This window comes from Notolabrus celidotus, chromosome 19, assembly GCF_009762535.1.
Source record: "Notolabrus celidotus isolate fNotCel1 chromosome 19, fNotCel1.pri, whole genome shotgun sequence".
In the NCBI taxonomy this organism is placed as follows: Eukaryota; Metazoa; Chordata; class Actinopteri; order Labriformes; family Labridae; genus Notolabrus; species Notolabrus celidotus.
In genome coordinates this window covers 463,689-490,708 of record NC_048290.1, presented here as the reverse complement: position 1 = coordinate 490,708, position 27,020 = coordinate 463,689, and the positions used below count along the sequence as shown (strand labels likewise).

At 42.1% G+C, this 27,020-nt stretch overlaps 3 protein-coding genes across 19 annotated transcripts in view; 2 read left to right on the top strand and 1 right to left on the bottom strand.

The window, feature by feature from the left end:
• The first annotated feature begins 1,034 nt into the window (after window positions 1–1,034).
• On the top strand, window positions 1,035–4,008 carry LOC117831671 (polyubiquitin-B). 2 transcript variants are annotated; one of them, XM_034710470.1, is made up of 3 exons: window positions 1,035–1,161; window positions 2,515–3,431; window positions 3,660–4,008. In XM_034710470.1, exons 2-3 carry the CDS (start codon window positions 2,522–2,524, stop codon window positions 3,665–3,667), a joined length of 918 nt encoding a protein of 305 aa, XP_034566361.1. In that variant the 5' UTR covers window positions 1,035–1,161; window positions 2,515–2,521; the 3' UTR covers window positions 3,668–4,008. The 2 variants fall into 2 exon arrangements, with proteins under 2 accessions (XP_034566361.1, XP_034566360.1); XM_034710469.1 differs by having other exon boundaries at window positions 2,515–4,008.
• A 1,864-nt stretch (window positions 4,009–5,872) lies between these two features.
• Window positions 5,873–27,020, bottom strand: part of slc4a5b (solute carrier family 4 member 5b) — a 39,646-nt gene continuing 18,498 nt past the window's right edge. For 2 of the 16 annotated variants that reach the window (XR_004634891.1, XR_004634892.1), the window contains 16 exons: window positions 26,815–26,989; window positions 26,594–26,727; window positions 26,324–26,504; window positions 23,652–23,742; window positions 22,985–23,043; window positions 20,728–20,919; window positions 18,633–18,746; window positions 17,931–18,092; window positions 16,267–16,445; window positions 16,113–16,185; window positions 15,950–16,018; window positions 15,688–15,861; window positions 15,076–15,234; window positions 13,937–14,908; window positions 12,290–12,342; window positions 5,873–6,467 (listed from right to left, as the gene is read on the bottom strand). Coding sequence is in view for 10 of the 16 variants with exons in the window: in XM_034709446.1 (XP_034565337.1) it covers window positions 6,149–6,467; window positions 12,290–12,342; window positions 15,076–15,234; window positions 15,688–15,861; window positions 15,950–16,018; window positions 16,113–16,185; window positions 16,267–16,445; window positions 17,931–18,092; window positions 18,228–18,341; window positions 18,633–18,746; window positions 20,728–20,919; window positions 22,985–23,043; window positions 23,652–23,742; window positions 26,324–26,504; window positions 26,594–26,727; window positions 26,815–26,989 (2,248 nt within the window). In the remaining 6 variants the exon portion in view is untranslated. Of the gene's footprint in view, window positions 6,468–12,289; window positions 12,343–13,936; window positions 14,909–15,075; window positions 15,235–15,687; window positions 15,862–15,949; window positions 16,019–16,112; window positions 16,186–16,266; window positions 16,446–17,930; window positions 18,093–18,227; window positions 18,342–18,632; window positions 18,747–20,727; window positions 20,920–22,984; window positions 23,044–23,651; window positions 23,743–26,323; window positions 26,505–26,593; window positions 26,728–26,814; window positions 26,990–27,020 lie in introns of those variants that run through there. The other 14 variants (XM_034709452.1, XM_034709451.1, XM_034709446.1 and 11 more) reach the window with 12 other exon arrangements.
• The window catches only part of LOC117831018 (substance-P receptor-like), a 62,160-nt gene continuing 53,120 nt past the window's right edge, over window positions 17,981–27,020 (top strand). Inside the window, exon 1 of the mRNA XM_034709457.1 lies at window positions 17,981–18,111. The gene's annotated coding sequence lies outside the window, so the exon portion shown is untranslated. The remainder of the gene's footprint in view (window positions 18,112–27,020) is intronic.

Sequence of the window (27,020 nt, the reverse complement as noted above, 5' to 3'; positions counted from 1 at the left end):
CACTCATTGTAGTTTTTAACTATTTGTTTGTTTGTTTGTTTGTTTAATGGTTGATTGATTGACTGGTTGATTAGTTATTCAAATGGTATGTTGGATGGTTGTTTGTTTGTTTGTTTGATTGATTTTTGATTGATTGATTGACTGGCTGGTTGGTTGGTTGGTTGGTCAAATGGTAAGTTGTGGGGCTGGTTGTGGGATTGTTTGTTTGTTTGGTTATTTGATTGATTAATTGATTGATTGTCTGAATGACTGATTGGTTAGTTAGTCAAATGGTATGTTGAATGGTTCTTTGTTTTTTGATTGATTGACAAATTGAACAATTTGTCATTTTTTGTACGTATTTCCAACTTTTATCCAACAAATTTTTCATTTTTGTACATTTTTCCGACTTTCCAATTATTTAATGTGGGTATTCATCTTTAATTTGAACATTTGGGAGTAAAAGAATGAGGTGAAAGCATGTTGTCATGTTTCATATCCAGGTAGGATGTTTTTCTAATTCTCTCTTTTTTCTCCTTGTTCTCTTTTAAAACTTATTTCAGCCTCTTTTTTTGGATGTTTGATTCTAAAGTGATAACCTTCTGTGTTCAAACAGCTGTATTCAAGTGAAATGTTTTATTTGATAATAAAAAGTGAAAGTAGGTCACAAAACAAGGACAAGCTGACCGAAATTCTTAGTGTAACGATGATATAGGCATAAGGGGTTGTGGTAGAAGTAGTTATATTGGTATTTAAATAAGTATAATTGACTTTAAAGCATATACTTCATGTATTCTAATGTTGTAAAACTCAGTTTAATGTTTTTTTTAATTTCTGCCAACTATTTCCTGCTTCCCTGACGCATCACACCCCTTCTGCGACATGTCTACCTCCGCGCTGTGTCTGAAAGGTCGTTTTCTTCATAACTATCATCTTAACGCCTGACTTTCCCTTGATAAAAACAAAAACTGTCATTGTATCTTAAATGAGAATATTTGTAAAGAAACAGTCGAATGGTTTTTAATAGATTGTTCTTCAAATTTCGTTATAGATCCACCGGGTGGGCCGGCGGAGGGATATGAGGCTGTTGTGTATATAAACCGCCCCTCTGCTCTTTGTTTGTTACAGACTGACTAGATCCGGAGAGAGAGCAGATTACACACCGGAGGGAATCATTTGCCTGTGAGTATCTATCATTTAAGAATAATAATAAGTTTATGAAGAGCTGTCTGTGTTTATATGTGTCGTTACTTTATGTTTTATGGGTTTAATTCGCAGTTTCTCGTGAACGAATCTCGAACAAGCTACAGTGACGTCAGCTGTTTTAGCTAAAGATGCTAGCTGCGGCCTACTCTAAAAAAACAAGACCTTTGTCCAGATTCAGCTTAATTCCGTCGATTTTAGAGACATTTTAAATTATTACATGAGTTTAAAGGAAGAATGTTGTTTTAAAAGCTGTGTGAACGAGAAACGAAGACAAACTGCTGACATTTCGAGCGTTTTTTTCGGTTACCTTAGCAGCATTAGCATGCTAACTTCCGCAGCCTGTGTAACCGGTAGAGTTAAAATAAAGAAACGTCTGGTTTCGTTCCTTTCTGTTTAAACAGGTGATGTTAAGTAACGTCTCAGTCTTTCCAGGAAGCTGCCTTTTGTTTAACCTCGATGCTTCCAGTAGGAAGTGGAAGCTGTAGCTGAATAAAACTGCGACATTAGCTAAACATGTTAGCTTAACATGAATATGTTTAAAATGTTGTTTTTAAGGATTTTCTGTTGACATGTGTTGTGAAATAAACACATATGAGAGCGGTCATACATGGTACACTCATAGGCAAACTTTCAACTGCTTCCTCTTAATAACCTCCACCTCTATGAGGCCTCTTCAATAATTCATCCACTTCCGGGTTTATCAACACATTAATCGTCCCTAATATCGTCCTCTGCTTAAAGCTCCTGTGAGGAGTTTTTTGATGATAATGAAACGGCCTGAAAGAAATATTGATGCTTCTCTGTGACCTTCAAAAGCAAATAAGACCAATTAGGGAACATGACTAGTTCTGTATTTCAATTAGGAGGCCTGGAACCACTGCCGGGGGGTAGGTGTCACAAAATTGACATACTCTGAAAGTTCCTTAATTGTTAGACTTCTGACAAGTAACTGAATTAGCATTCTGACATTGTTGTTGTTTATGCATCAAAAAAGGGAGTAGAAATTGATATTTGCATATTTTTCACCTATTATATGCACTAAATTGAGGGAGGACAGTGGCTTATAGTCAATAAAGTATAGTCAATAAAGTGTCCTTGGACAAGACACTGATCCCTAAATTAACCCCTGTGGGTGTGCCATCTGTGTGTTAGTGATTGGGATTAGTCTAAACTGATGGGCTCTACATAGCTGTCTCTGCCATCAGTACACAACGTAACCTTTAAGTACTTTTTAACCCCTGCACCAACACCTCAGTAAAGAATAGATGCTCTCATACTATGATAGTGACTTTTATTAAATGGTGGTCTACTTTTATTTCCTCTCTAAAGTGTCAAGATGCAGATCTTTGTAAAGACCCTGACTGGGAAGACCATCACTTTGGAGGTGGAGCCAAGTGACACCATCGAAAATGTGAAAGCCAAGATCCAAGATAAGGAAGGCATCCCTCCAGACCAGCAGCGTCTCATCTTCGCTGGTAAGCAGCTGGAAGATGGTCGCACTCTCTCCGACTACAACATCCAGAAGGAGTCCACTCTTCACCTTGTGCTCCGTCTGAGGGGAGGCATGCAGATCTTCGTGAAGACCCTCACTGGCAAGACCATCACCCTGGAGGTGGAGCCAAGTGACACCATCGAGAACGTCAAGGCCAAGATCCAGGATAAGGAAGGCATCCCCCCAGACCAGCAGCGTCTCATCTTCGCTGGCAAGCAGCTGGAAGATGGCCGCACCCTCTCTGACTACAACATCCAGAAGGAGTCCACCCTCCACCTGGTCCTGCGTCTTAGAGGAGGCATGCAGATCTTTGTGAAGACCCTGACTGGGAAGACCATCACCCTGGAGGTCGAGCCAAGTGACACCATCGAGAACGTTAAGGCCAAGATCCAGGACAAGGAAGGCATCCCTCCAGACCAGCAGCGTCTGATCTTCGCTGGCAAGCAGCTGGAAGATGGCCGCACCCTCTCTGACTACAACATCCAGAAGGAGTCTACCCTCCATCTTGTGCTCCGTCTGAGGGGAGGCATGCAGATCTTCGTGAAGACCCTGACCGGCAAGACCATCACCCTGGAGGTTGAGCCAAGTGACACCATCGAGAACGTCAAGGCCAAGATCCAAGATAAGGAAGGCATCCCTCCAGACCAGCAGCGTCTGATCTTCGCTGGCAAGCAGCTTGAAGATGGCCGCACCCTCTCCGACTACAACATCCAGAAGGAGTCCACCCTCCATCTTGTGCTCCGTCTGAGGGGAGGCATGCAGATCTTCGTGAAGACCCTGACCGGCAAGACCATCACCCTGGAGGTTGAGCCAAGTGACACCATCGAGAACGTCAAGGCCAAGATCCAAGATAAGGAAGGCATCCCTCCAGACCAGCAGCGTCTTATCTTCGCTGGTAAGCAGCTGGAAGATGGCCGCACCCTCTCCGACTACAACATCCAGAAGGAGTCCACCCTCCACCTGGTGCTCCGTCTGAGGGGAGGAAACTAATCCCAGTCCACCTAAAGCCACCATATATGCTCAAACAGCTCCTCCCAGTCCAGCTGTTAATCATTCCCCTTTTTAAGTTTTTAATAAAGGTTCAGCATTCCCAACTTTTTTGCTTTTAGTGACTTTTTGTGGTTTCACTTTGCATTCAGCGACCTGACTTTATTTTTCCATTCAAAAACTAAAGAACATTTCATTTATAAAGTAAGGTATGTTTGTTCTAGAAGGATGTAACCACGCGGTTTTCCATAATAGTCATCACTTTGGAATCCCCTCATTGTGTTTTCATTATAAGCAGCTGGTAACTGATGTTCAAGACCTAATAAAACAGCTTCTCACCGTAACCTGGTCTTTGGATTTTTGTCCTGTGTTCCTCCAGTTAAAAGCATCATACATGTCTTGCGTATACAGGTACACTTCTTCTTTTTTTTAAATTAGCTTCTGTACTCTTAAGGTTATGATCTAACATACAACATGACAAAGGTTATAGTTAATCACCTGATGTTGTTAATCCAGTACTTCACATTCTTTCATAGGTGTTTAATATCAACACTCATTATAAATGCAGAGTTTTACAGGTATAGACTGAGTATTAAGGAGTCTTATGGACTGCAGCACTGGGCCAATATTGTGACTAGTTTGAAGAAGTTGTAAGGTGAGTAAATTCTGGCCACAGCATTTAACAATTATGAAACTTTTATTCACTCTGATTTTACATTTTGTGTTAAACTATTTAATAATTTAAAGTAAAACAGGAAGTCATTACCTTTAAAGAAACTGGAAAGATGCTATTTAACTGCAACCATAATCCATAATCTCCTTTAAATCACTATTAAAAGCTCACTATTTTAATTTTCTTTTTAATGTTCCTAATTACTGCCTACTTTTAAAAAAAGTTTGTAAAGTGCTCTGTAATTTGTTTTGAAAGGCACTATAAAAATATAGTTATGGCAATAGTTGCCAAATGTATTTTCTATTATCAGAATCAGAAATACTTGATTTATCCCAGGGGGAGATTCAGTTATTAAAGTTGCTCCTATACACAATAATTAAGAATATCAAATAATATTAATAGAAGAAAGTATTTAATATGATATAAATACAAATACAATGAAAATAATTATAAAAGTATGTACAGAAGAAAATAAGCTATGTAGAAAATAATTAGGGACTTTAATAATTGTATTCGTTTTTATTTGAATAAACAGTTAAACACATTTTAAAAAGTTAAAACCAATTCTTTTTATAATCTTAACGCAAAAATACTTTAAAAGCTGTCAGGTAAATTTAAAAGCAGTAAAAAGAGGCTCATAATCAAAACAAACAGAAAAAGGAAACGTAATGTACGTCATGACGTATTAATGCCGGAAGTGAAAGCGACGTTAGACGTTGATTGGTTGGCTCGTTGTTGTGATTCAATCTGAATGTGTCGGTGAACTAATGTACAGTAGTTTGAGACAGTTTCCTAATGTATGAAGGAATAAGTCGAAGTGATGAATCCAGTTTGTAGAAAATGCTCAGATATTTTTTCCTTTTATATATTTGTATTTAAAAAAAGGAGACGAAGAAGAGCGGACTGGATAACGAGCTTTTCTAGCAACAAGATGCTAACATGATTCATAATTGTGTTGTCAACAAAGACTAAAGGCAGAACAAAGAAGAAGAGGACTGTTTGACTGAGCTGAGATAACTGTAAGTTTGTTTTGTTTGCTTAAAGTGAGTCAACTTCATCATATTTGTGTGTTTGTGCTTCCGGCTAACGCTAGCTAGCATGACATGAGTAGCGCTGTTGCTATAGTGACGTAAGTTGAAGTTATCTTAGTTTTTAAATTTTTATTTTTATTTTAACAATTTTAGAAATATGTTCTTATAATTTCAGTTTAGTTGTTAATCATTTTTAATGCTTTTTTAAATTAATTTTGGTTAGTTTTATTTTACTAAAATTATGACTTCCGGTTTAGTTACTGTTAGTTTTAATACAGTTAGCATTAATTCAGTCCGAACACAATCAAACCTTAAATGTTAATTGTAATTTTTAATTTAATAATTTTTAAAATATTTTCTCATAATTACAATTTATTTGTTAATCGTTTTAATGCTTGTTTTTTCATTTTGGTTATATTTATTTTATTAAAAAGCTCACTTCCGGTTTTTTTTTACTATTAGTTTTGATGGGAGAGCATTCATTCACAAAACAAAAGTACACAATTAAACTTTAAATGTTGTTTATTACATTTTCAGGTCTTCACATCCATAATGCATATAAATCATAATGTATATCACTTCTCTCACAAGAAAAAAAACAGGAAAACAGATGATGATCAGCTGTTCTGATGACTAACGCAGGTTCAGAGTGGCTTCATGCACTTATCAGAGTTATGATGAACACATTTTGGTTGTTTCTTTGTTGTTATCACTACAGGAGGCCGGCAGAGATCGGACCTGAGAGCTCAGAGTTGTATACGTGTGAAAGAGCAGCTGTGTCTAAAGAACGGTCTCAGCACACTGGTCTATGAAGTATGGGTGCAGCTTTGGGTGAAAGTCTCTTTGCATTACAGGTAAATGTGTGACATGAGAGGGGTAGAGACTCTGGTGGTGTCGGTGCTGGTGTTGGTGATGGTGGCGGTGTCGCTGTTGTGGTCTGCGGTAGAGGCCAGACTCCTCATAGTCTGACTTCACATGGATGCGGACCTGGGGCACAGGCTGGCGTGGAGGCGGGTGTGATGGAGGGTCCCCGGAGGCAAGGCTCGTCTGGGAAGGGTTGGGCGAGGGGGGGCAGGAGATCTTCAGGTGCAGAGTGATGCTGGGGAACAGTGGTGGAACCGGCCGGGTTACACTTTTACTCTACATTGCACACATGGAGTACACTGAGGTTCCAGTTTATACGGTACACCTGGCTGTTCTGTGACCTCGGATTCAGGAAGATGTCTAATATCACTGTTGTGTTAATTTATCTGTACCTTATAGACTGGCAGCTGAGTGTACTGTTCACATTCAAGGGCTTCAAACACCAAACATGGAGGAGGTGATACTCTAAGACTGTGGCTTTATGCGGCTTGAAGATGCTGTGTGTTTTATGCTTTAAAGGGAGCCTGGTCACTGCACCTGTTGGACTGCTAAATTACTCTAGAGGGCGCTGCTGTGCAAGCAAAGACTGGCAGGTGGAAGAACAGGGAGAGGCTGCAGAGGCTTTTAGTAGTGAGATTAAATGTTTTGTTTATGGTTCAAAATAGGGGATTAAGACTAAAGTCCTGTATTAATTTGAGCTACACGTATTTGTGAATTAAATTATTATTCATATAGATGCTTCATTTCAGTCTTTACTGGATTTAGCTCCTCAGACATGAAGTTTCTTTTGTCTACAAAGTACAAAAAGTAAAATCCAGACCATCTCTGTATGTAATCACCGAAAGATAACAACTGATCTATTCTTTAATTTATAAAACTACTGAAGCATTTGGATCTGGAAAGCTGTGGTTAAATGTTCAGGGTCAAAATACCTCCTTAGACTATATGTTTGTGAAGGTTCTCAGTCACCCAGGTCATGGTAATTCAAACCTTGATCCATAAAGCTTCTTCAGTTCTAAAGAAGCCTTTCGGAGGGGAGGTGAAACGTCCTCACGAATTTCTACCAGTCCAGTTGCCTTAGGGATCAAGCTTTGAATTCCTAAGACTATAGCGCCCCCATTGGTATAACTAATGCTGACACCGCCACTAGTGGCAGTTTTGGGTTTGCGGATCCAGTGGAAGTTAACACATTGGCTGTTTCCGAAATCGCCTACTATACTAGCAGTACGTACTGATATGTCCAAAATTCAGTATGTAGTAAGTAGTATGTGAACAAGAGCAAAATCTGCAGTAAGCCAAAACTCCCCGGATGTCTACTGATTCAGGAAAATATCTCAGGCTGTTTCCGAAACGGCCTGCTACATCCTACTTACTAATGTAGTAGGCAGTAGGTATTGCCTACTACATACTGCGTTTGAATTTAGTATATAGTATGACTGTTCTGTCCGATCTGTCATGCAGCATGCTGAGCCAGACTTCGCTGGATTTCCGGTTTCGGAAAGCGGAAGTAAACGACGGCGAGGCCGATAAATAAAATGCTTATTTAGAATCCATTTATGATTTAAAAAGTAAGGAAGTGGTTTATATGTAATTTGATAACTTTCACAGCACCCAGAAACAGATTTCCTCCCGTCAAAAAATGAGGAAAAAGAAAAAGCAGAACGAGCGCTGTGCATTATGGGAAACAGTACGCGAGGCAGACTGGTCCGATGCACACTGAGATATTTTCCCGAATCAGTAGACATCCGGGGAGTTTTGGCTTACTGCAGATTTTTGCTCTTGTTCACATACTACTTACTACATACTGAATTTTGGACATATCAGTACGTACTGCTAGTATAGTAGGCGATTTCGGAAACAGCCTCAGTGTGCATCGGACCAGTCTTCCTCGCGTACTGTTTCCCATAATGCACAGCGCTCGTTCTGCTTTTTCTTTTTCCTCATTTTTTGACGGGAGGAAATCCGTTTTTGGGTGCTGTGAAAGTTATCAAATTACATATAAACCACTCCCTAACTTTTTAAATCATAAATGGATTCTAAATAAGCATTTTATTTATCGGCTTCGCCGTTGTTTACTTCTGCTTTCAGAAACCGGAAATCCAGCGAAGTCTGGCTCAGCATGCTGCATGACAGATCGGACAGAACAGTCATACTACAGACTAAATTCAAACGCAGTATGTAGTAGGCAATACCTACTGCCTACTACATTAGTAAGTAGTATGTAGCAGGCCGTTTCGGAAACAGCCATTGACTAGATTAGAAACCTATCAGATTGAGAGCTGTGACGGATTGAAGACGGATCAGGTGGAATTTGGACAATAATAAGAAGTGCAGCAGCGGTGTGATATAAAGACAGGTGCAGGAGGGTAAACAGGATTCAACTTGTAGCCATGCGGGAACACGGACTGGAGGAGTGTGAAATGCAAGAGGAGGTGCTGCAGAGCTCTCTGGTGTTTTAGAGAGGGTGTAGAAGAAACAACCAAAATCCTATCATGTTCAATCCCCACGTTCACATTTCTGTAGAGACTCATGAACACACAGTGGTTCTGATTGTTTTAAGAAAATAAAGCTTATTAAAGTCGGATTAATTTCATTTGAGAACTCTGATTTTCTTGCCAGTTATAGATTCATCTTTAAACATTCAGCTGCAGCCGGAGATTAAAGAATGATTCTGTATAAAATACTTCAAATACCAGGAGTAAGAAGAGCTCAAAATGCAGAGTGGCATTTTGAAATATTATAATTAATGCAAACATGTGAACATGAACTCACTTTGTAGAGAGGGAGTTTATTTAAACTACATTACACTACGGGAGAGATTAATCCGTAATAACACATCATTCATAAGATGCAAATAATCTAAATTTGCAGAGAAATAAAAGCCGTCAGATATATATAGTGGAGTAAAAATGACAGTATTTACACTACGAGCAGTGAAGAAGAAGTTGCATAAATTAAAACATGAAAGACAGCTCCACAAATCTCTGCTAACTCAACTCAGGGAAACCAAAAACAAGTCTGCAGAGAGAGAGAGAGAGAGACGCCCCGGCTATCTTTAAAACAACTCCCTGAAAAGAAATATTCACAACATTCAAAGACAAAAGCACAAAATAAATATTTACAAAAGACATCAAATAACTTAATCTTATGATTCCAGTTTTTAAAGAATTCCTCCTCTCACAGCTAACGAGTTATAATTAACATCCGAATCACGGACAGAGAGTCCAACACAGTTTGAATCAGATGTGTTCGACTGCTCACACACATAATATCACACACTTTAGAACAGAGAAGAGTTAGAATAATAACCTGTCTGGATATGCCAGGATCTACAGTATTTATAAATATAAACAGCAGAGGTGGTGCTGGATTAAAGGATGGATCTAGAGTAGGGGTTTTCAAAGAGTGAGGCGCCCCCAAGAGGTTAGAGGGACAGGAGCATGCAGGGGGTCTAAACTCCACAGGAGGATGTTGTTGTTTGTTTTTTTTGGTGTTTTATTGTTCAGGAAGGAGGTCAGAAACAAAGTCCCTACAAAGTTTGACTGCTTCTGTCGATCATAATCTGTGAAATCTGAGCGCAGGCATTAAACGTGTCCTGTGTTTTTAAAGGTGACATATCACGCTTTTTTCATCAACATATATTGGTCTAAGAGGTCCCCAAAACATGTCTTTAAAGTTTATGCTCAAAAAAACACTTTGAAATCAGATTCTGGTCTGCCTGTAAAACCCTCTTTTTCAGCCCTCCTCAGAACAGTCTGTTTTCCCTCTGACCACGCCCCCTCAGGAAGTGGGTGTGGCCTCGGCTCTCCAGCACGTTGATCTAATGTTTACATGTTGGCTGAATATACACGGCTGCTCAGAGATCACGTTACTTCAACCCTCTGAATCTGATCCTGACGGAGAGGCGCCTGTAGCAGGACCTTTCTGAACCATTGGTCACAGATTTAGTGTTTCTTGTTGTTTTATTCATCAGTATGTCGATGTGTGTCTTGGTACACAGCTACAGCTACAGCTACAGCTATGAACATGTAGCTATGTGGCTATGCTAATTAGCGCTAGCACTTATCCATGACAAATAAAAATCATCCACTAGATCTTCAAATCTGCAGACGTGGGGAGTCAAAGCGACCTTTGTGTTTATTAAGACAGCCTACAACTAGCATGCCTCCCTCCTAAGCTCCTTGTTAGCACACATGTGTGCAGGGAATGAAAAACGGAGGAGGGGTTGAGTTGTATTTTATACAGTCTATGGGCTGAACAAGCTCCGAGCTCTGACTTCCTGTTACAGACCGGATGGCGTTGTGACGTATGAAAAACACTGAAAACTGAAACGGCTGGTTTCAGCACACATTTACAGAAAGGTGGAGAAATCAGAACAGGGGCAGAATGGATTTTTTTCATTCTCGGGGGGTTTGTAGACAGGGACACATATTTCAGGTAAAGAACCATTAAAAAGTCAATTTTGCATGATATGTCACCTTTAAGAACTGAGTTTTAAATCTGTGGATAATTACTCTCTGACTTTAGAACTCTCCTGAGATTCATCAAATACATTTTATAGCTAACCCAGGACTTCCACCAGACTCGTGTCCAGTCCGTCTCAGATCAGCTGCGGTCTGGCTCGATTTCTTCAGACAGAATAATCTAGATTTTAACTCAAACACCACGTCTGTCTTAAGCTGCACATTTTTCTGCAGATTGTAAATTCAAAGTTTTCTTTTAAAGTAACAGCTTTATGTTACTGGAGAAGGAGCCGTTATGTAACAGCACCTCACACTCCTTTCTCTAACTCCTTAGAAATACAAATGTTAAATGTTTGTCCTTTGAGTTATTTTAAGGGAGGCACTGAAATGAAAAATGAGGAAACCAAGGCCGAAAACTGAAACACCGAAATAAATTATGCCATTTTTTATTTTAAATCATTTAAAAGTTTTTAAATTAGATTTTTTAATTTTTAAATGTTTTTGATTAAAAATAAATAAATAAATAAATTTGATTTTAATTATTTTAATTTTTTCCAATTTTTTTTTTTTTTAAGTTTTGTAATTTAAAGCTCCTGTGAGGAGTTTTTAAGTGGTCATGAAATGGACTGAAATCAACAGTGATGCCTCTTTATGACCTAGAAAAGCAAACAAGATTCTTAGAAAAGGAATTGATCATTTCTGTTTTGTTATTTTTAAGCCTGAAATCGCTGAGGGGGTAGGTTTCAGATGAGGTGATTGACAGTGCATCAAAGAAAAACCCTTTTTCTGCAATAAATATTCTTAATGAGTGAAATAGTTGACTGTTAGTTGAAAGCGGGAGGAGATAATATAATTTACACATGTACAGGACAAAATAAGCAAGATCACTTAGTCCACAGGGGGGCGCCAAATTCAACACAAACAGAAAGTTCCTCACAGGAGCTTTAAAAAAAATGAATTTAATTTGATTTTAATTTTGATTTGATCAATTGATTTCAACAGTTGTACAGTGTCTTTGAGTTTCTAAAAAGCACTATATAAATAAAATGTATTATTGTTATTATAATTTATTCTATCACGCAACAGAGCGGATCCAGTGGAAGTTAACACATTGACTAGGATAGATCTGGAGTGGACACGGATCAGGTGGAATCTGGTTGTTATACAGCATACTTGATTTGAAGGGCTTAAAATGTATCCTCGAGTTGAGTCACACCTGTCTATTTCTCCCAAAGCATTATGGGTAAAAAAGGTAGAGTGCTGAGGAAAGGAGGTGTAACAAAGGGGGCAGGGTGTCATATTTGAAAACCCCTGATCTAGAGTATGTACATCTGTGACTCTCTGAACATTCATGCCTGTCTCTGCACGCTCTGGATCCCCTCTGTGTTATTCTACTGTACACGCCTTCACTGTAAAAACAAGAACGCCTGAAATCATCATCCGGCGTGGAAACAAGTGATGCAGCAGAGTGTTAGTGTGACAGGACGGTGTGGGGTTTGGTCTGATGGTGTCAGGTTTGTTGTTTCAGCCAGTGTTTTTGTCAGGTGAGCTAATCAGATCCCTGTAGGGCACGTGCAGTTTCAGCACACAGTACCTGCGGTCTAATTCATTTTGATCGGACGTGACTGTCGAGTACGGGTTGATCTCCTGTAAGAGAAACACCGACACACACAAACATACACATGCACACATGCACAGTTCAACACAGACACACACACACAGACAGAGATGATAGAGTTGAACACATCAGAAACAGAATCTGTTGCATGATGTTAAAATCAGAGTAAAGATTAAAACCAGGTTATCTGTAGAGGCTGCTCTGAACCATCAACCTTTAATGTTAACTTTAATCAACCTTTGATACGTTAGATTTAGTTTGTGTCTACAAGCACCAACATTTGTAGGTTATATAAAAAGTCAAGAGCCATGTTGACTTCAATGTTTCTAACATTCATTCCCAGGGTCAAATGTAATCTCCTGGACCTTCACAGTCCATAACATTGAATATTAGAGGTGGATGTATCCGGGGTTGTCTTAATGGCCAGCAGGGGGCGACTTCAGTTATTGCAAAATTACATCCAGTCCAATAGAAGTCTCTGAAAACATGTTCTTCTCGTTTCAGGGAACAATTTCCAAATCCTTACATGGTCTCTTTTCTAGCTTAAAGAGATAATGATGGAGGGTTTTCTTTGAGTTTGACTTACACATGATTGGCAAATCCCAAAAGCATTGACCTTAAAAATACATTATTCTGCCTTATTGTACCCAAACCCACCATTAGGAGGCAGATGTTCTTCTTTTTTACTGTAAATTTGACTTTTTGGATATCCAAGAGAAGGTCCGTGCCAGAATTACTAGCCAGTCAAACTTAACAGTAATATTTTTTACTAGTATAGACTTGAAATGCCAGTCATATGTTGTGTCCTCCCTGTAGTTCTGCCTCCCTCCACTAGCTGGACCTGCAGCTCTGGTTAATGTCTGCTGCCATAATGCTCTACAACTCCACTACCTGGATGTAAACAAGCACAGGTGATGATGTCATCAGGTAGTGGGCGTGATTTGTCAGTATGTTGATGTAGTAAATGGAGATAAAGTTGTATGTAGGCTGTGTCTGGTTAAACTGACATATAACCACTCCACCAGAGACATGAGGACCCAGCACAGGTATGATGGTGCTAGCTCTGCTGGTGGTAGCCACACTCGCCAAACAAATTCAACATTGTTTACATGCAGACTCTGTGATCCTGTTTTCTGAGTGTTTTCTTACCTTTGGTCTTATCAGTAATTTGGAATTTAAGTGACTATGAAATGTATCGCTCCCGGACATCCAGATCCAAAAGTAGCTTCCAATCTTGCTAACCAGGCTAGAGCTCATCTTTGCTCATAAAGTAACTTTTACCAACCCCTGAATCCTCTCTACGTCCTTCTCTAAGACAGCAACAGGCAAGGCGAGATGCTAGGCCCCAAAACTGAAGCCTAGACAGCTGGGTGATGTCACATTGAGTTCATCTACTGTTTATTTATGGACAAGAAACAAATACAGCAGCTCAGCCTCAGAGTCTACTTTTAGGATGCCGTATTTATCACTGGATGAATTTGCAGATCAACAGTCAAGAGCTCAAGAGCAGCCTCTTCCAAAATCTCTACTTGCACTCCATCCGTCACATTTATTAAACAACACTGAATATTAAAAAGATTAGACGGACACAGTGAGACGTGCAGGACGGGCCGGCGTACTCACACTCAGGGGTTTGGTTTTGGGAGGGGAGGCTAACATTGTCTGGATCTGGATCTGGCTCTGTTTGGGGCTCTATGGCCTCCATGCAGATCTCCACTGGAGGGAGGATGGAGCTAATGGGCTGAGGGAGACAAACAAACAAACAAACAAACAGGAAGTCGTCGGCATGCAGAACAAACAGGGGCTTTTAATGGATAAGACTAGAAGTATTCCATGTTTTTGTCACATGGAAGTTACGACTCCTTTTTCTATTGCTAGCATGCGCAAGGTAGCTAGCATTGTAGGGGTTAGCTTGCTAGTTTAGTAGTCAAAATGTTACACATTGACCAACACTGCTCTCTCTTTAAAGTGTGTTTTAAATGTTGCTTTTTCGTTATGGCTTTCCTTCACTTTCGTTACTTTTCGTAATTGTTTTGCACATCGTAGCTTACTTCCGAAAAGTTCACCTTCCATCGTCGTAAATATATCCGTTGCAAATGTTCGTCTGCTTTGCTTCTGGAAGTTCTAGTTTTTGTTTCCTATTCGAGTTGTTAGCATGATTTGGGTAGTCAGCCTTTAGCGATGGCTAGTTGGCCTTTAGCAGTTAGCTCGCTAGCTAAGGCCGTTTACTAGCTAGTCTAAATAACATTCAAAAAAAGCTACTTTGGCCGAACTACTATGCTGTTTGAACATTTTTTCTCATCGTTTATTTGATTATCAGACTTTGATGCACTTTGTGGCTTTTCATTTAGACTAAGCTAACTAACTAACTTGGATAACCGACCTGAAAACACATCATTTGATGGGACAAAAATCTGGAATAGCTTGAGTCTTATCCTTCAAACAGAAACATGCGTGGACGGCAGCTCTGTCCGACATGCTAACAGAGTAAACAACAGTTCCTAAGTGTTGGTGCGTAGCAGGACAGATCGACTTAGAGGGGATGGACACACAGAAAGACTGTAGTAAGTGTTATACAGTGCCTTTTCAGCAACACTGTGGGACAGAGAGGAGAAACATACAGTATTAGTCAGAGAACACAAACCTAGGAATGACAACAGATGGAGTGACGCACGTTTAAAAACACGATGTGATATAAGAAAGGAGATCCTCAGTCTTCTGATAGACTCAGTTATCTCATGGTGAGCTTCATGTTTCCTCACCTCCTCATCGCTCTCAGGCTCCGCCCCCTTCTTCTTCTTCTTCTTGTCGTCCTCCTTCTTCTTCTGGTCTTTGTCGGGCAGGATGTCGTCCAGCCAGGCCAGGTCGTGTTGCGAGAACATCAGATCCAGGAGCTTTCGTACGACCATCAGACCCAGAATCTGCACACAGATAGAACAACAACCTCATGTGTGTCTGATTTACTCAAACTGAGACTATTAAATAGAGCTGGGCGATATTAAAAATGATGTCATCACGATAAAATGATTCATATCGGTTGATATTGATAATCATCACCATAAATATCAAATCATATTTCATTTAAGTTTAAAGGCAGATTTTTGGTCCTGAGTGAAAGTTTGTTAGCTTGTCTCTGGATTCAGTCTTCTTCTTCTTCTGTCTAATGTTGGGTGGAAAGTAGTGTTTAAGGCTCATTAGCACCCCCTCCCTTTCCAGTGGCTGGGGGGTGTAATTACAGGTTTAAAATATCACATTATTATCACACGTGTTATATTTATATGGAGAGAAATCAAATCCTGATAATTATCGTGTTTAATTATCAGCCCTACTATGAATCTCTTTTTCTGCATCTGTAATGACTCCGGTACACTCACCATCACTGGGAAGATGATAGCCAGGAAGGTGGACTTGAGGATCCAGAGTACAGCCAAACAGAGGATCTGCACCAGGGTGAAGAGATGGACTCGCCTCAGAGGAACGTGACGCAGGAAGGAGAAGTCCGGCTGGTGTTTGGGCGGCATCAGGTACAGCTTGATTCGCTCCCAGAACTAAAAAACAAACACGTACGAATGATTGGACTCTCAAAATACGACAGATTAAAAATATAGACGCATCTGGTCTTCATCTTTGACCTACCTGGATGCCACTCAGTGAGGCCACGCCCATGTAAAGGAAGACTCCATACAGGACCGGCATGGGGATGAACTGGTATCAAGAGAACAGGAGTTTGAACACAACATCACAGCATGTTTTCAGTGACTGCAAAGACAAACATCACACCTTCATGCTGCCATCTTACCTGGAGAACAGGAGCGAGGAACACTGAGAGCCCCGTCAGGACGAAAACTAAAATCCCCGTCAACCTTTGCTCCCTAGAAATAAAGAATCATGTCGTATTAAAAGCTCAAAGATGAAACGGATTCACACGTGGAAGGACAGGAAGCTGTTCTCACCTCACTCCAAGGAACTGCGGCTGCTCTCCTGGAGCGCTCGACTCACTCTCCATCTTCAGAGAGTCGATGTGAGCGATGGAGATGACGGTGGCGGCGACGTACCAAGGCAGACCCATGAAGGAGCACAGAGCCATCAGGACCCCGACCCAGAACAGGTCCAGGTGGTAACCACAACCTTTCTGCAGTCACAAAGAAAGGGAGGCACAGATCACTGAAGGGGACCTGTGACTGTAGACCGTATAAAAACAGGAGTCTGGTCCTGCTGGAGGTTTCTGCCTGTTTGAGGAAGTTTGTCCTCCCCGCTGTAACTTGCTAAAGAGAAGAACGTATCTTCCTCCATCAGTACCTAAAGTCTCTAAAAGTAGTATGGGAGGTAGAGCCTTCAGTTATCAGGCCCCTCTCCTTTGGAATCATCTACCAGTCAGGTTCCGGGAGGCAGACACCCTCTCTACTTTTAAGAGTAGGCTTCAAACTTTCCTTTTTGATGAAGCTTATAGTTAGAGCTGGATCAGGCTTGGACCAGGTCTTAGTGATACTTCTATAGACTTAGACTGACACACTGGGATCCTGTCTTTCCCTCTCTCTCCTCTCTCTGCCTGTCTCTCACTTTAACTCTTCCTGTCCCATTAAAGTTACTAACCATAGACCTTTCTGGAGTCCCTGAGCTCCTTTGTCTCGTAGGTTCCTCTGGATCTCTGCTGTAGATTCCTTTTTTGGGGTCTGTTATTCATCCTTTCTTTCTTTCTTTCTTTCTTTCATCCCTTCTTTCTTTGTTCTTCTTCCTTTCTGTCTTCTCTCTATCATTTCTTCTTTCCTGCTGTCTCTCTTTCTTTCTTTCTCTCTTTGTTCTGTCCATGTTTCTTCATCCTTTATGTCTCCTTGCCTTCTGTCATTCCTTCACCATTTATTCTCCTCTTTTTCTTTCTTCTGGTCTCCCTCTCTTCTCTCTTTTCTTAGACCTTTCTGGAGTCCCTGAGCTCCCTTGTCTCGTAGGTTCCTCTGGATCTCTGCTGCTGTGGACGTGCCAGACTCCAGCTGCTACAACTACTACTATCCGTCTCACCACTATCATCTCTCTCTCTCTTCATCTCCCTCTATCCCTCTCTCCAACACAATAATAGAACATAGAGGACGGTCTAGACCGGCTCTGTTTGGAAAGAGTCTGAGGAGAAGGTTTGCTGGGATTGGTTCTGTATAGATAAAGATTGATTGATGTAGTGACGGTGCTTCTCGTCGTCAGGTGGCTTTACGATGGCTCTCACTCACTCACACGCTGACAGCCGAGCTCTGGGGACCAATCTGGTCTTAATTTCCTTCCTCAAGGACACTTTGACAAACAGACGGATTGAACCCCCGATCATCTGATTTGTGGACGACCCGCTCTCCCTCCTGAGCCGCAGACTCTGAGGCCATCAAGTTACAATAATAGTGACACAGTCAGGCATAATGCTCTGCCTGCTGATGCAACCCAACGGGTGAGTGAACAAGTATTGATATGCCAACGGATGTTTGTGTGGGATGTGCGTCCATATAAGAGGTCACTGGAGGTCGTCTCATGAGCGTCAGTGTTCTCTGTGACGGAGGTTTTGAACACAGAATCACACACACCTTCATGTCTGCGTATGTGTTTAATAAATGTGTGGTGTGTTTTGTGTATTTCAGACCTTCAGTTTGTTCTCCTTGCGGTTGACGATGACGGCGCTGATCTGCTGGTCCATGAAGATGAGGATGGTGACCAGGAGGGCGGGGATGGAGCTGGCCAGATACCACCACCAGGGGTTCTTACCGAACGGCATCACCAGCCAGCCTCGGTCAGGACGGGTAGGCTGATCACACACACACAGGGTAAAATGTTAAATTTATTCACTATAAACTGAGAAGATGATGTGTTACATTTACACACTGATGCTCATGTTAGAAGAAAATGATTAATACAGATATTTAAGAGAGGGATCAGTTACCTTGAACTCTGTGGGAACGATAAGTTTGGGTGTGTCTAACCCCATCAACATATCCAGACCCACAAAGCACATGATTGACATGAAGATGGAGAAATCACTGATTAGCTTCCTCAGCTACACGGCCAGCAGCGCACACACAGACACACACACACACACACACACACACACACACAGGACAAACAGAAGTGTGTAGCAGCACAGGAAGGAGAGGAGACAAACGTTTTAAAGTACAAGAGAAAGGTGAAAACGTCAGGAACAAAACACATGAAGAAGAAAGAATCAGAACATGAATCATCACACAGATTAATCTTCATTAAAACCTCAGTGATCGATTATAAAAGTGTAAACATTAAATCAGCGAGTAAACAAGGAGACAAGGAGAGAGGGAGCCGGTGTTTCTGAAACCTTCAGCTCGGTGGGAACGTTCAGTTTGGGCGTCTCGAGACCGAGGAGACAATCCAGTCCACAAAACACCAGGATAGATATGATGATGGAGAAATCACTGATGAGGGAACGGACCTGGAGCATGAGGAGAGGAGAGGAGGGGAGAGGAGGCAAGAGGAGAGGAGAGGAGAGGAGGGAGAAGAGGAGAGGAGAGGAGAGGAGAGGAGAGGAAGCAAGAGGAGAGGAGAGGAGGCAAGAGGACACGAGATAAGAGGAGAGGAGAGGAGGCAAGAGGACACGAGATAAGAGGAGAGGAGAGGAGAGGAGGCAAGAGGAGAGGACATAAGAGGAGAGGAGAGCAGAGCAGAGCAAAGCAGAGGAGACAAAGAAAGAGGAGAGGAGAGAAGGCAAGAGGAGAAGGAGAGGAGAGGAGAGGAGAGGAGAGGGGAGAAGGCAAAAGTTGAGGTAGCAAGAGGAGAGAAGAGGAGAGGAAGCAAAGCAAGAGGAGAGGAGAGGAGAAGAGAGGGTTAAGGGAGAAGGCAAGAGGGGAGGTAGCAAGAGGAGAGGAGAGGAGGGGAGAGGAGAGGAGGGGAGAGGAGAGAAGGAAAGAGGAGAGGAGAGGAAAGGAAAGGAAGCAAGAAGAGAGGAGAGGAAATAAAGAAAGAGGAGAGGAGAGGAAGCAAGAGGAGAGGAAGCAAGGGGAGAGGAGAGGAGGGGAGAGGAAACAAGTGGAGATAAGAGAAGCAAAAGGAGGCAAGAGGAGAGGAGAGGAGACATAAAGAGAGGAGAGGAGAGGAGAGGAGAGGAGGCAAGAGGAGAAGGAGAGGAGAAGGAGAGGAGAGGAGAGAAGAGGAGAGGAAGCAAAGTAAGAGGAGAGGTGGAAGGAGAGGAAGCAAGAGGAGAGGAGAGGAGAGGAGAGGGTTAGGGGAGAAGGCAAGAGGGGAGGTAGCAAAAGGAGAGGAGAGGAGGGGAGAGGAGAGAAGGAAAGAGGAGAGGAGAGGAAAGGAAAGGAAGCAAGAAGAGAGGAGAGGAAACAAAGAAAGAGGAGAGGAGATGAAGCAAGAGGAGACGAGACAATTTAAGAGGATAGGACAGGAGAGGAGAGGAAGCAAGAGGAGAAAGGGTGGGGGAGAGGAGAGGAGAGGAAGCAAGGGGAGAGGAGAGGAGGGGAGAGGAAACAAGTGGAGATAAGAGAAGCAAAAGGAGGCAAGAGGAGAGGAGAGGAGACAAAGAAATAGGAGAGGAGACAAGGCAAGAGGAGAGAAGGGGAGAGGATCTGATGTTTTGTGTATTTTTGTATCATCATGCAGATATTCATGGTGTCCGATGTTGAAGGTTAGCCATCGTCTTCATCTCTCTGAACTTTAACCTCTAAATCCTGCAGCATGCATCGACTACCAGAACTGAACTCTGCTTTAGTTCGTCTGCAGCTGTGGATGAATTCACAATGTGGGAATAAACACTTTGTCTCCAAACTCCTCAGCAAATGATCTCCCTCTAAACTTAAAACAAACATAATCTCTTCTAATCACGATCACTTCATCTCTGCAGAAATATCACTCTGCTGAAATTACCACTGAGCCTCCGTAAAGCCCCGCGGAGCCGCCTGCAGCGCTCCTGTTCCTCCCGCTCGGCAGGTGCAGCTCTAATTATCCTTAAACGACTTGTGTTACAGCGTCTCTGTGCACGTCAGAAGGGCCTCCAGTCTGTGTGCAGAATCAGGTTTTCTTAATAAACACAGCAGATCCAGGGTCAGAGGGACGGGTTCTGGTCTGACATGAGTTTATCCAATCACAGAGTAATCTCCTTTGCTGTTTAATTCAAATGTCAGACTCTGCAAGTTGAAAATGGCAATCAGGTTTTTGCTGCTTGTGCCGGAGCATCTCGCAGTTTGAATAATGACCCAGACATTGGACCAAGGCAGAACTGCTGCCAACAAAGCTCCTGATTCACCTCCTTTTATCGTCCTCATCCTCAAAGGCAAGAACAATTTCTACTCACTGAACCGAGACACTGAGGTAAAAATGACAACACACGTCTGTCTACGAGAGTCTGGTCCTGCTCGAGGTTTCTGAGAGAGACGTTAGAGAGAACTCTAACGTCACAGAAGTCTTACCTTTGTTGGAAAGTAGCGGCTGAACTTGAACTTCTTGAGAGAGACCGTCATGGAGTAGGTGCCGAAGAAGAGGATGAAGGACATGAGGGCCAAGTCGGGAACGTACTTACAGGCCTTCCCCACCAGCATGCCGCCGTACTTGACGCACTCTTTCTTACTCATCTGACTCCAGTCCATGTCCGTCAAGTTGAACTGCAGAGACGGGGGAGGGATGTGGGAGGAGAGGCATGAAAGAGAGATGATACAGACTTCAAAGACAGAAGCCATTTGCTCTGTAACAGTCCATTCTTAATGTGTAACAGAAGAAGAAGAAGAAGAAGAAGAAGAAGAAGATGTCCCTGCCCTCATTTTCATCTCCCATAATGGATTCATCTTCATCTTCAGATAGAATAAAAAACACAACAACAGCAACAACAACATATAGAGAAGTGTATACAAATTAATATATGTATAAAAAAATAGCAAAATAAAGGAGTAAAAAAATAATTTAGTACATAAATTAAAAAAAATCTGATTAAATCAACTAAATTGAAAAATAAGATAATTAAAAATAAATAAATAAATAGTTATTGGTCAGTCTGCCGCTCTCAACATCACTTTTGAAAATAGCTAGACTAGGTAATCACCTAATCAGGGATCTCAGAGAGGTCCAGCTCCTGCAGATACTTAAAGCTGGGGTTGGTGTTCAGATTTAGATCCACTTTTTGTTCTCCTGGTTAAAATGATCTTTATGTCCTGATGGCATCAATACATAATGTGTTCTTAAAAAAGAGCAAAGAAAAGCTGCTATCTACAGCCGGAGTAAACCTGGGAAAACACCAACCAATCAGCCTTTTCTGGGTGCCAAAATTTTAAACCATTCAAATCCCGTCCTGCCGTTCTGCCCGCCTCCTGCAGAGCGTACATTTCCCCGGTGTGCACTCCTCTGAGTCCCCGTCTCCTGCCTCTGCTTCCCCTGACTCTATTGACTGCTCCTCTCGCTCAACCTTGGGCCTGTCCCCTCTGAACCCATGAGGGGCTTTGCTCAGGACTGTAGTCCGGATCAGAGTCTAAAAAGCTCTCACCACGGGGGCTCTGACAAGCAGAAGAATTAATGACATTTAGTAAGTCCTACAGAAATGTAGATGTACTGTAGCGTCCGTCCGGACGCTGTAGGGATGACGAGCCGATTGGTGAACACGTTGATCTTTAATAACCGGTCACTGTCGGCCGTTACCACGACAACCAACAAAGCAACAATCAATGTTTGAATGAATGAAGAACTTCTCCTCTTGTCTCTCCTCTCTCCCGCTCACACACTCTACACCTCTCCTGATGCCTTCACTGACTGTCAACACTGTAGGAATTAAGAACATCTCCACTGAACATGTTTAACAAACAGTAGAGCTGTTACAGTGTTATATATGTGTTATAACTTTTCTCCTGATATCGTGTCACCATGACAACTGGATAATGCTAGCATGACAGTTGTGAGTGCTAACAGCAGCCATGTTTGTTTGTGTTTTTAACTTTCACTATGATAATGTTTTGGTGAGGACCGGTTTTGAATCAGTCACCATCATATGGTCGCAAGTCAGCCGCGCTCGTGCATGTGAGCGTCATTTTGGAGGAGCTCTGAGGGAGGAGGGGAGGGGTTAGACGGAGTCCTGAGGAAATGCTACATTCAAATTCATGCTAGTTTTCCGAGACTGCCAACCCCAGCTTTAAAGAACAAGTCCCACATCCTGTGAAAAAGCCTCTCACTAAGTATCTGATTCTCTCCAGCTTCACAAAGTGAAGAATGTCCTTTATCCAGGACATATGGGAAGGAGGTGTGGGGGGGATTTCCATTTAAGCAATATTAAGCGTCTGGCTAAGAGAGTGACGAAGGCCAAGAAGGTGGCTTCTAGTGAATAGAGTGGTGCTGTGGGTGGAGTCACACCGAACAGTGCCATCATAGCATGTGGTTCAACTGATTTCCCGGTTCCTTTAACAGTACATTAAAAATATTCTCCCACAGCCTTTGGTAGCCTTTGACAGGTGAGGACATCTCTAGAGATATTCAGTATGAAAGCACAGGTAGGAGTCATTTCCAAAGATAAGAAAACTGAAGAAGGAACAAAAACAACGCTAGCTGAGAATGATTTACTTCCTTTAAAGGATCGGCAAGTTTGGGCGATTTATCGTGATTACAACCGTTAGGAAACAAACAACTGGAGAGGGACCTTAGGAAGTTAAGATCTATGTGAATGATGTTGTCTCGTGTTTGGTGACTTACCAACAGAGTCATATTATCATCTGCAAGTGGAGCTGAAATGTTATAACCCAGTCCAGATGCTAAAGAGGAAAAACAGAGAGAAAGAGGAGGAAACCAAATGAATGATGGGTATCGTTACAGGTGTTCAAACATGCTAACTTGCTGTTAGCTTAAAACTTAAATTTAAAGCTGCAGGGTTGCACTCTCATAGCTAAACTAAACTCTGATGACCAGACACTGTAAAGAAAGTCTGATCAAGCCACCTCCTGTATTTCATCTTCATTAGATAAAGACAGAAAGATGTAGGAAGGAGCTGTACCAGATTCCACATGTTCATACTCACTCAGTCAGAAAGCATCCAAAAATGAAGCGGACACAAACGGAAAACACAAATCACACAGGATTAATGCCAAAAACTTTCATCCTAATGAAAAACAATGACTTGAAAACTTCATGTTTCACAGATAAAATCTCTTCAAGGTCATTCTTTCACTTTGTAGTTTGTTGAAATGAAGCGAGGCTGGCTGTTTCCACTTCCAATCTTTGTGCCAAACGTCTGACTCCAACTAAATACTTATCACACAGACACAGAACTGACTCCATCTCATCTCACTTTATGTAAGAGAGAACAGAATTCCCCAAACTATTAACTATTAGAATCAGATCATGTAAACAAACGTGTGCTCACCCTGGTCCGGTGCGATACAGTCACACTTGTATCCGGTGATGAAGTCCGGCTTGAAGCCGCGGTTGATCGGGTAATACTTCAGGGCTCCGACCTGCGAAACAAAAACTAACAGGTTCTAACTTGCAGACACACGGTCATAAAAGTGAAGGCTCAGACTTCAACAAGGGACCTGAACAGAAACATATTTCAGACTCTCAGAGTCCAGTTTTCTGTCGACTCGTTCTTATTGAGAATAATAAGCATGTGAACACGGTCAGGTGTTAGCCGGGAAAACTGTAGGGGGCGCTAGTGAGCACATTTTTTCGACTTTTTTTGCGAAACCCATAAAATGTCGCAATTTTCCCCCAGGACTGATGAGTGTGTTGGATGCGGTGAGATTACGTGCATTTTAAAGTCACAAAAAATCAATTTTCTGACGTTTTTTTTTTTATGCCCCGCCCCAAAGTCCGACACGCCCACAACTTTCGTCTGAACGGAATGCCTTTACTTTGTATTAATCGTCAATGGGTTTACTATAGAATGTGCCTAGTTTGGACCAAGCGTGCCGGATACGGCCCTGGTGGTGAGGCTTTCAGCAGTGTGTCTGCCCCCTGGTGGCTGGCTGCAGTATAGGTCAAAAATCCGTCTCCCTCATTCATTTGAATGGGGGAGCAGTCAAACTTTAAAAAATAAATACACGCCGTACGAATGTTTCTCACATCCGTATGCTGTGGTGATATGTAGTTAGTATCTGAGTGTTTTGTGTTCAAGTCCTCTTTTTTCTGAAAAGTTTCTTCTTCGTTGGTTATTAGAGTTTAAAAAACGGGGTTTTACTTCCTGTTTCCTTTGATTCACAGGCGCCGTAGAGTGAAACTTCAAAGGACACACAGCGTCTTATGACGTCACGCTGTAGGGCGGAGCTTATTACCGTGGCTTCACAGGCTCTGGCTGCACAATGGCGGCGCCCAGGAGAGGGATTTTTTGGCTTCAGAACTGTACAACGGGAAGAGGCGGAGCAACACTGTCCATTTTTATTTACAGTCTATGGTTTGGACTGAATCGGAGAGAAGCTCTAGGAGAAATGAGCAAAAGTATGCACCCTTATTTGGACGTTTTTGGACACTTTTTGGAGCAATTTTTGACTTTCAAAAATAGGTGGCGCTCTTCCTGTTGAGTTTTGGATATGGGTGTGAGAGGCTTTTTTGTGCGTCCTGATGCCATGAATATGGGTAAAAAATTTCAAGCATGTAGCTCAAAATAACCCCAATACGAAGGCGATTTTGAAATCTTTAGGGGGTGCTAGCGAGCACATTTTTGAAAAAAAAAATATCGAGACCCATAAATTAGTAAATTTCTCACCAGGCCCGATGAGTGTGCAAAAATATCCGCGCTTTCATTCACATTCAGGGGGCCAAAAATGTGTTTTAAGTGGCGGAAGAAAGGAGAAAAATAATCCTTAGGGTTACAATAGGGCCTTCGCCACCAGCGGTGCTCGGGCCCTAATAAATAATAATGATTTTATTTGTAGAGCACCTTTCAAAACCAGGTTACAAAGTGCTTTACATGGGCAGCAAATTAAAACAGGCAGATTATAAAAACACATAAGTCAAGATCAAGAAATAAAACATATTTTAAAAGACATAAAATTCCCCTTAAAGAACTCGAAATTCTTTCAAAATATATTTCTGAAGACGGTTAAAATAAAATAAAGTCAAATAAAATTCAGATTAAATTGGGGAAGGCTCTGCGATAAAAGTATGTTTTAAGAAGGGACTTAAAAGAGCTCACTGAGTCAGCAGACCTGATCTCCTCGGGCAGAAGGTTCCAGAGTGTCGGACCCCTTACTGCAAACGCTCTGTCCCCTTTTGGTTTCATTTTAGTGTTTAGAATGAACAGTGAACCTCTGCCCGAGGATCTCAATGTACGTGTCGGCTCATAGGGTGTTAAAAGGTCTGCTATATAGCTCGGAGGAAGCCCATGCAGGGCTTTAAAAGTAATCAGTCAAATCTTAAAATCAGGGAGCCAGAGCAAGGAAGCTAAAACCGGAGAGATGTGGTCGAATTTTCTGGTTCTGGTTAAAACCCTGGCAGCTGAGTTCTGTACAGTCTGGAGACGATGAAGGGATTTGTTGTGCAGGCTGCTAAAAAGACTGTTACAATAGTCCATGAGGCGTGATGAGATAAAAGCATGTAAAATTGTCTCTGTGTCTTTAAAAGTTAAAACGGACCGAATTTTAGAGATGTTTCTGAGGTGGCAAAAACACGACTGTACAAGTTTTGTGATATGATCACGCGCTCGTGGAGACCTGTCACTCAGATGAGCGTCTCCGCTGTGAGCAACACCTTCAGTCAAGTTCTTAACAATCAATTAATCCATACTCCATTAATTGTTGACATCGCCTACTTTGAATCTAAAGGTGTTCTGTTGGAGCTTATAGACGTTGAGCAGTATTTGATCATACCGCAGTTATTGCAAAGATGAAAAGAGAAAGAATGTACGGCTGCTGAATCAACGTAGGCAGAGGGTTGGGTTTAGTTTTCTCATAGACTTCTATACGTGGGTCGTCTTCCTGCAGCTAGTAGAGTTCCCTTCAGGTTTAAAGCTCTTCCACGTTGGCGCCACTTTTGTAACAAAGACACTACGCTCCAGCTAGTTCTTAATTCATCCAACTTACAAGACATAGAGCTACCTACCATTTTCTTAATGGCGTCAGAGATGAATATGAAGGAGATGAGGCTGGAGAAACCTTCCTCAGTGAAGCGGGTCATGTACTTGATAATGTAGCTGGCGTCAGTGATCACCAGCAGGAAACACTGCAGACAGGAGTGGAGGCCGATCCACAGACGCAGCTCCATGTAGTCGATGCCGCTGCTCCTGTGAAGAGGAACAGAGTGCCGGCATTGCCTCGGATGTGTTAACCCGTACCGTACACGTGCATGCAGTTTGATTGTGTGCTTACGTACTTGCTGAAGTCATACAGCAGTTTCTCAAAGATAAGAATGGGTCCAGTCGAGCTGAGGATGATGAGAGGCTGCCCACCAAACACGCAGAAGACCGTCCCTGCTAAAGCCGTGCCGAGGAAGCTCTCCATCACTCCCTGAGGAAAGAGAAGAGATGGACAGAGTTTATTAACCTGTCGTTTGGTGGTATCAGGTTTCACTGGCTGCTGCAGCGTTTCAAAGACCTGGTAGTTGTCGGTGGCGTCCCCTAGCAGTCCGCCAAAGGTAATGGCGTTGGTGATGCAGCCCAGGTAGATGAAGAGGACAGCGGAGATGGACTGGATATGGAAGCCGTCGTAGATATCACTACAGTACCATGGGATCTTCCGTTTGATGTCCAGCCATAGTCCACCTGCAAACCTACAACCCATGCATTAGTGACACATCAAGA

What these genes read in the sequence shown, in the direction of transcription:
- LOC117831671 (XM_034710469.1), top strand. Translation starts at nt 2,522, where the DNA reads ATGCAGATCTTTGTAAAGACCCTGACTGGGAAGACCATCACTTTGGAG.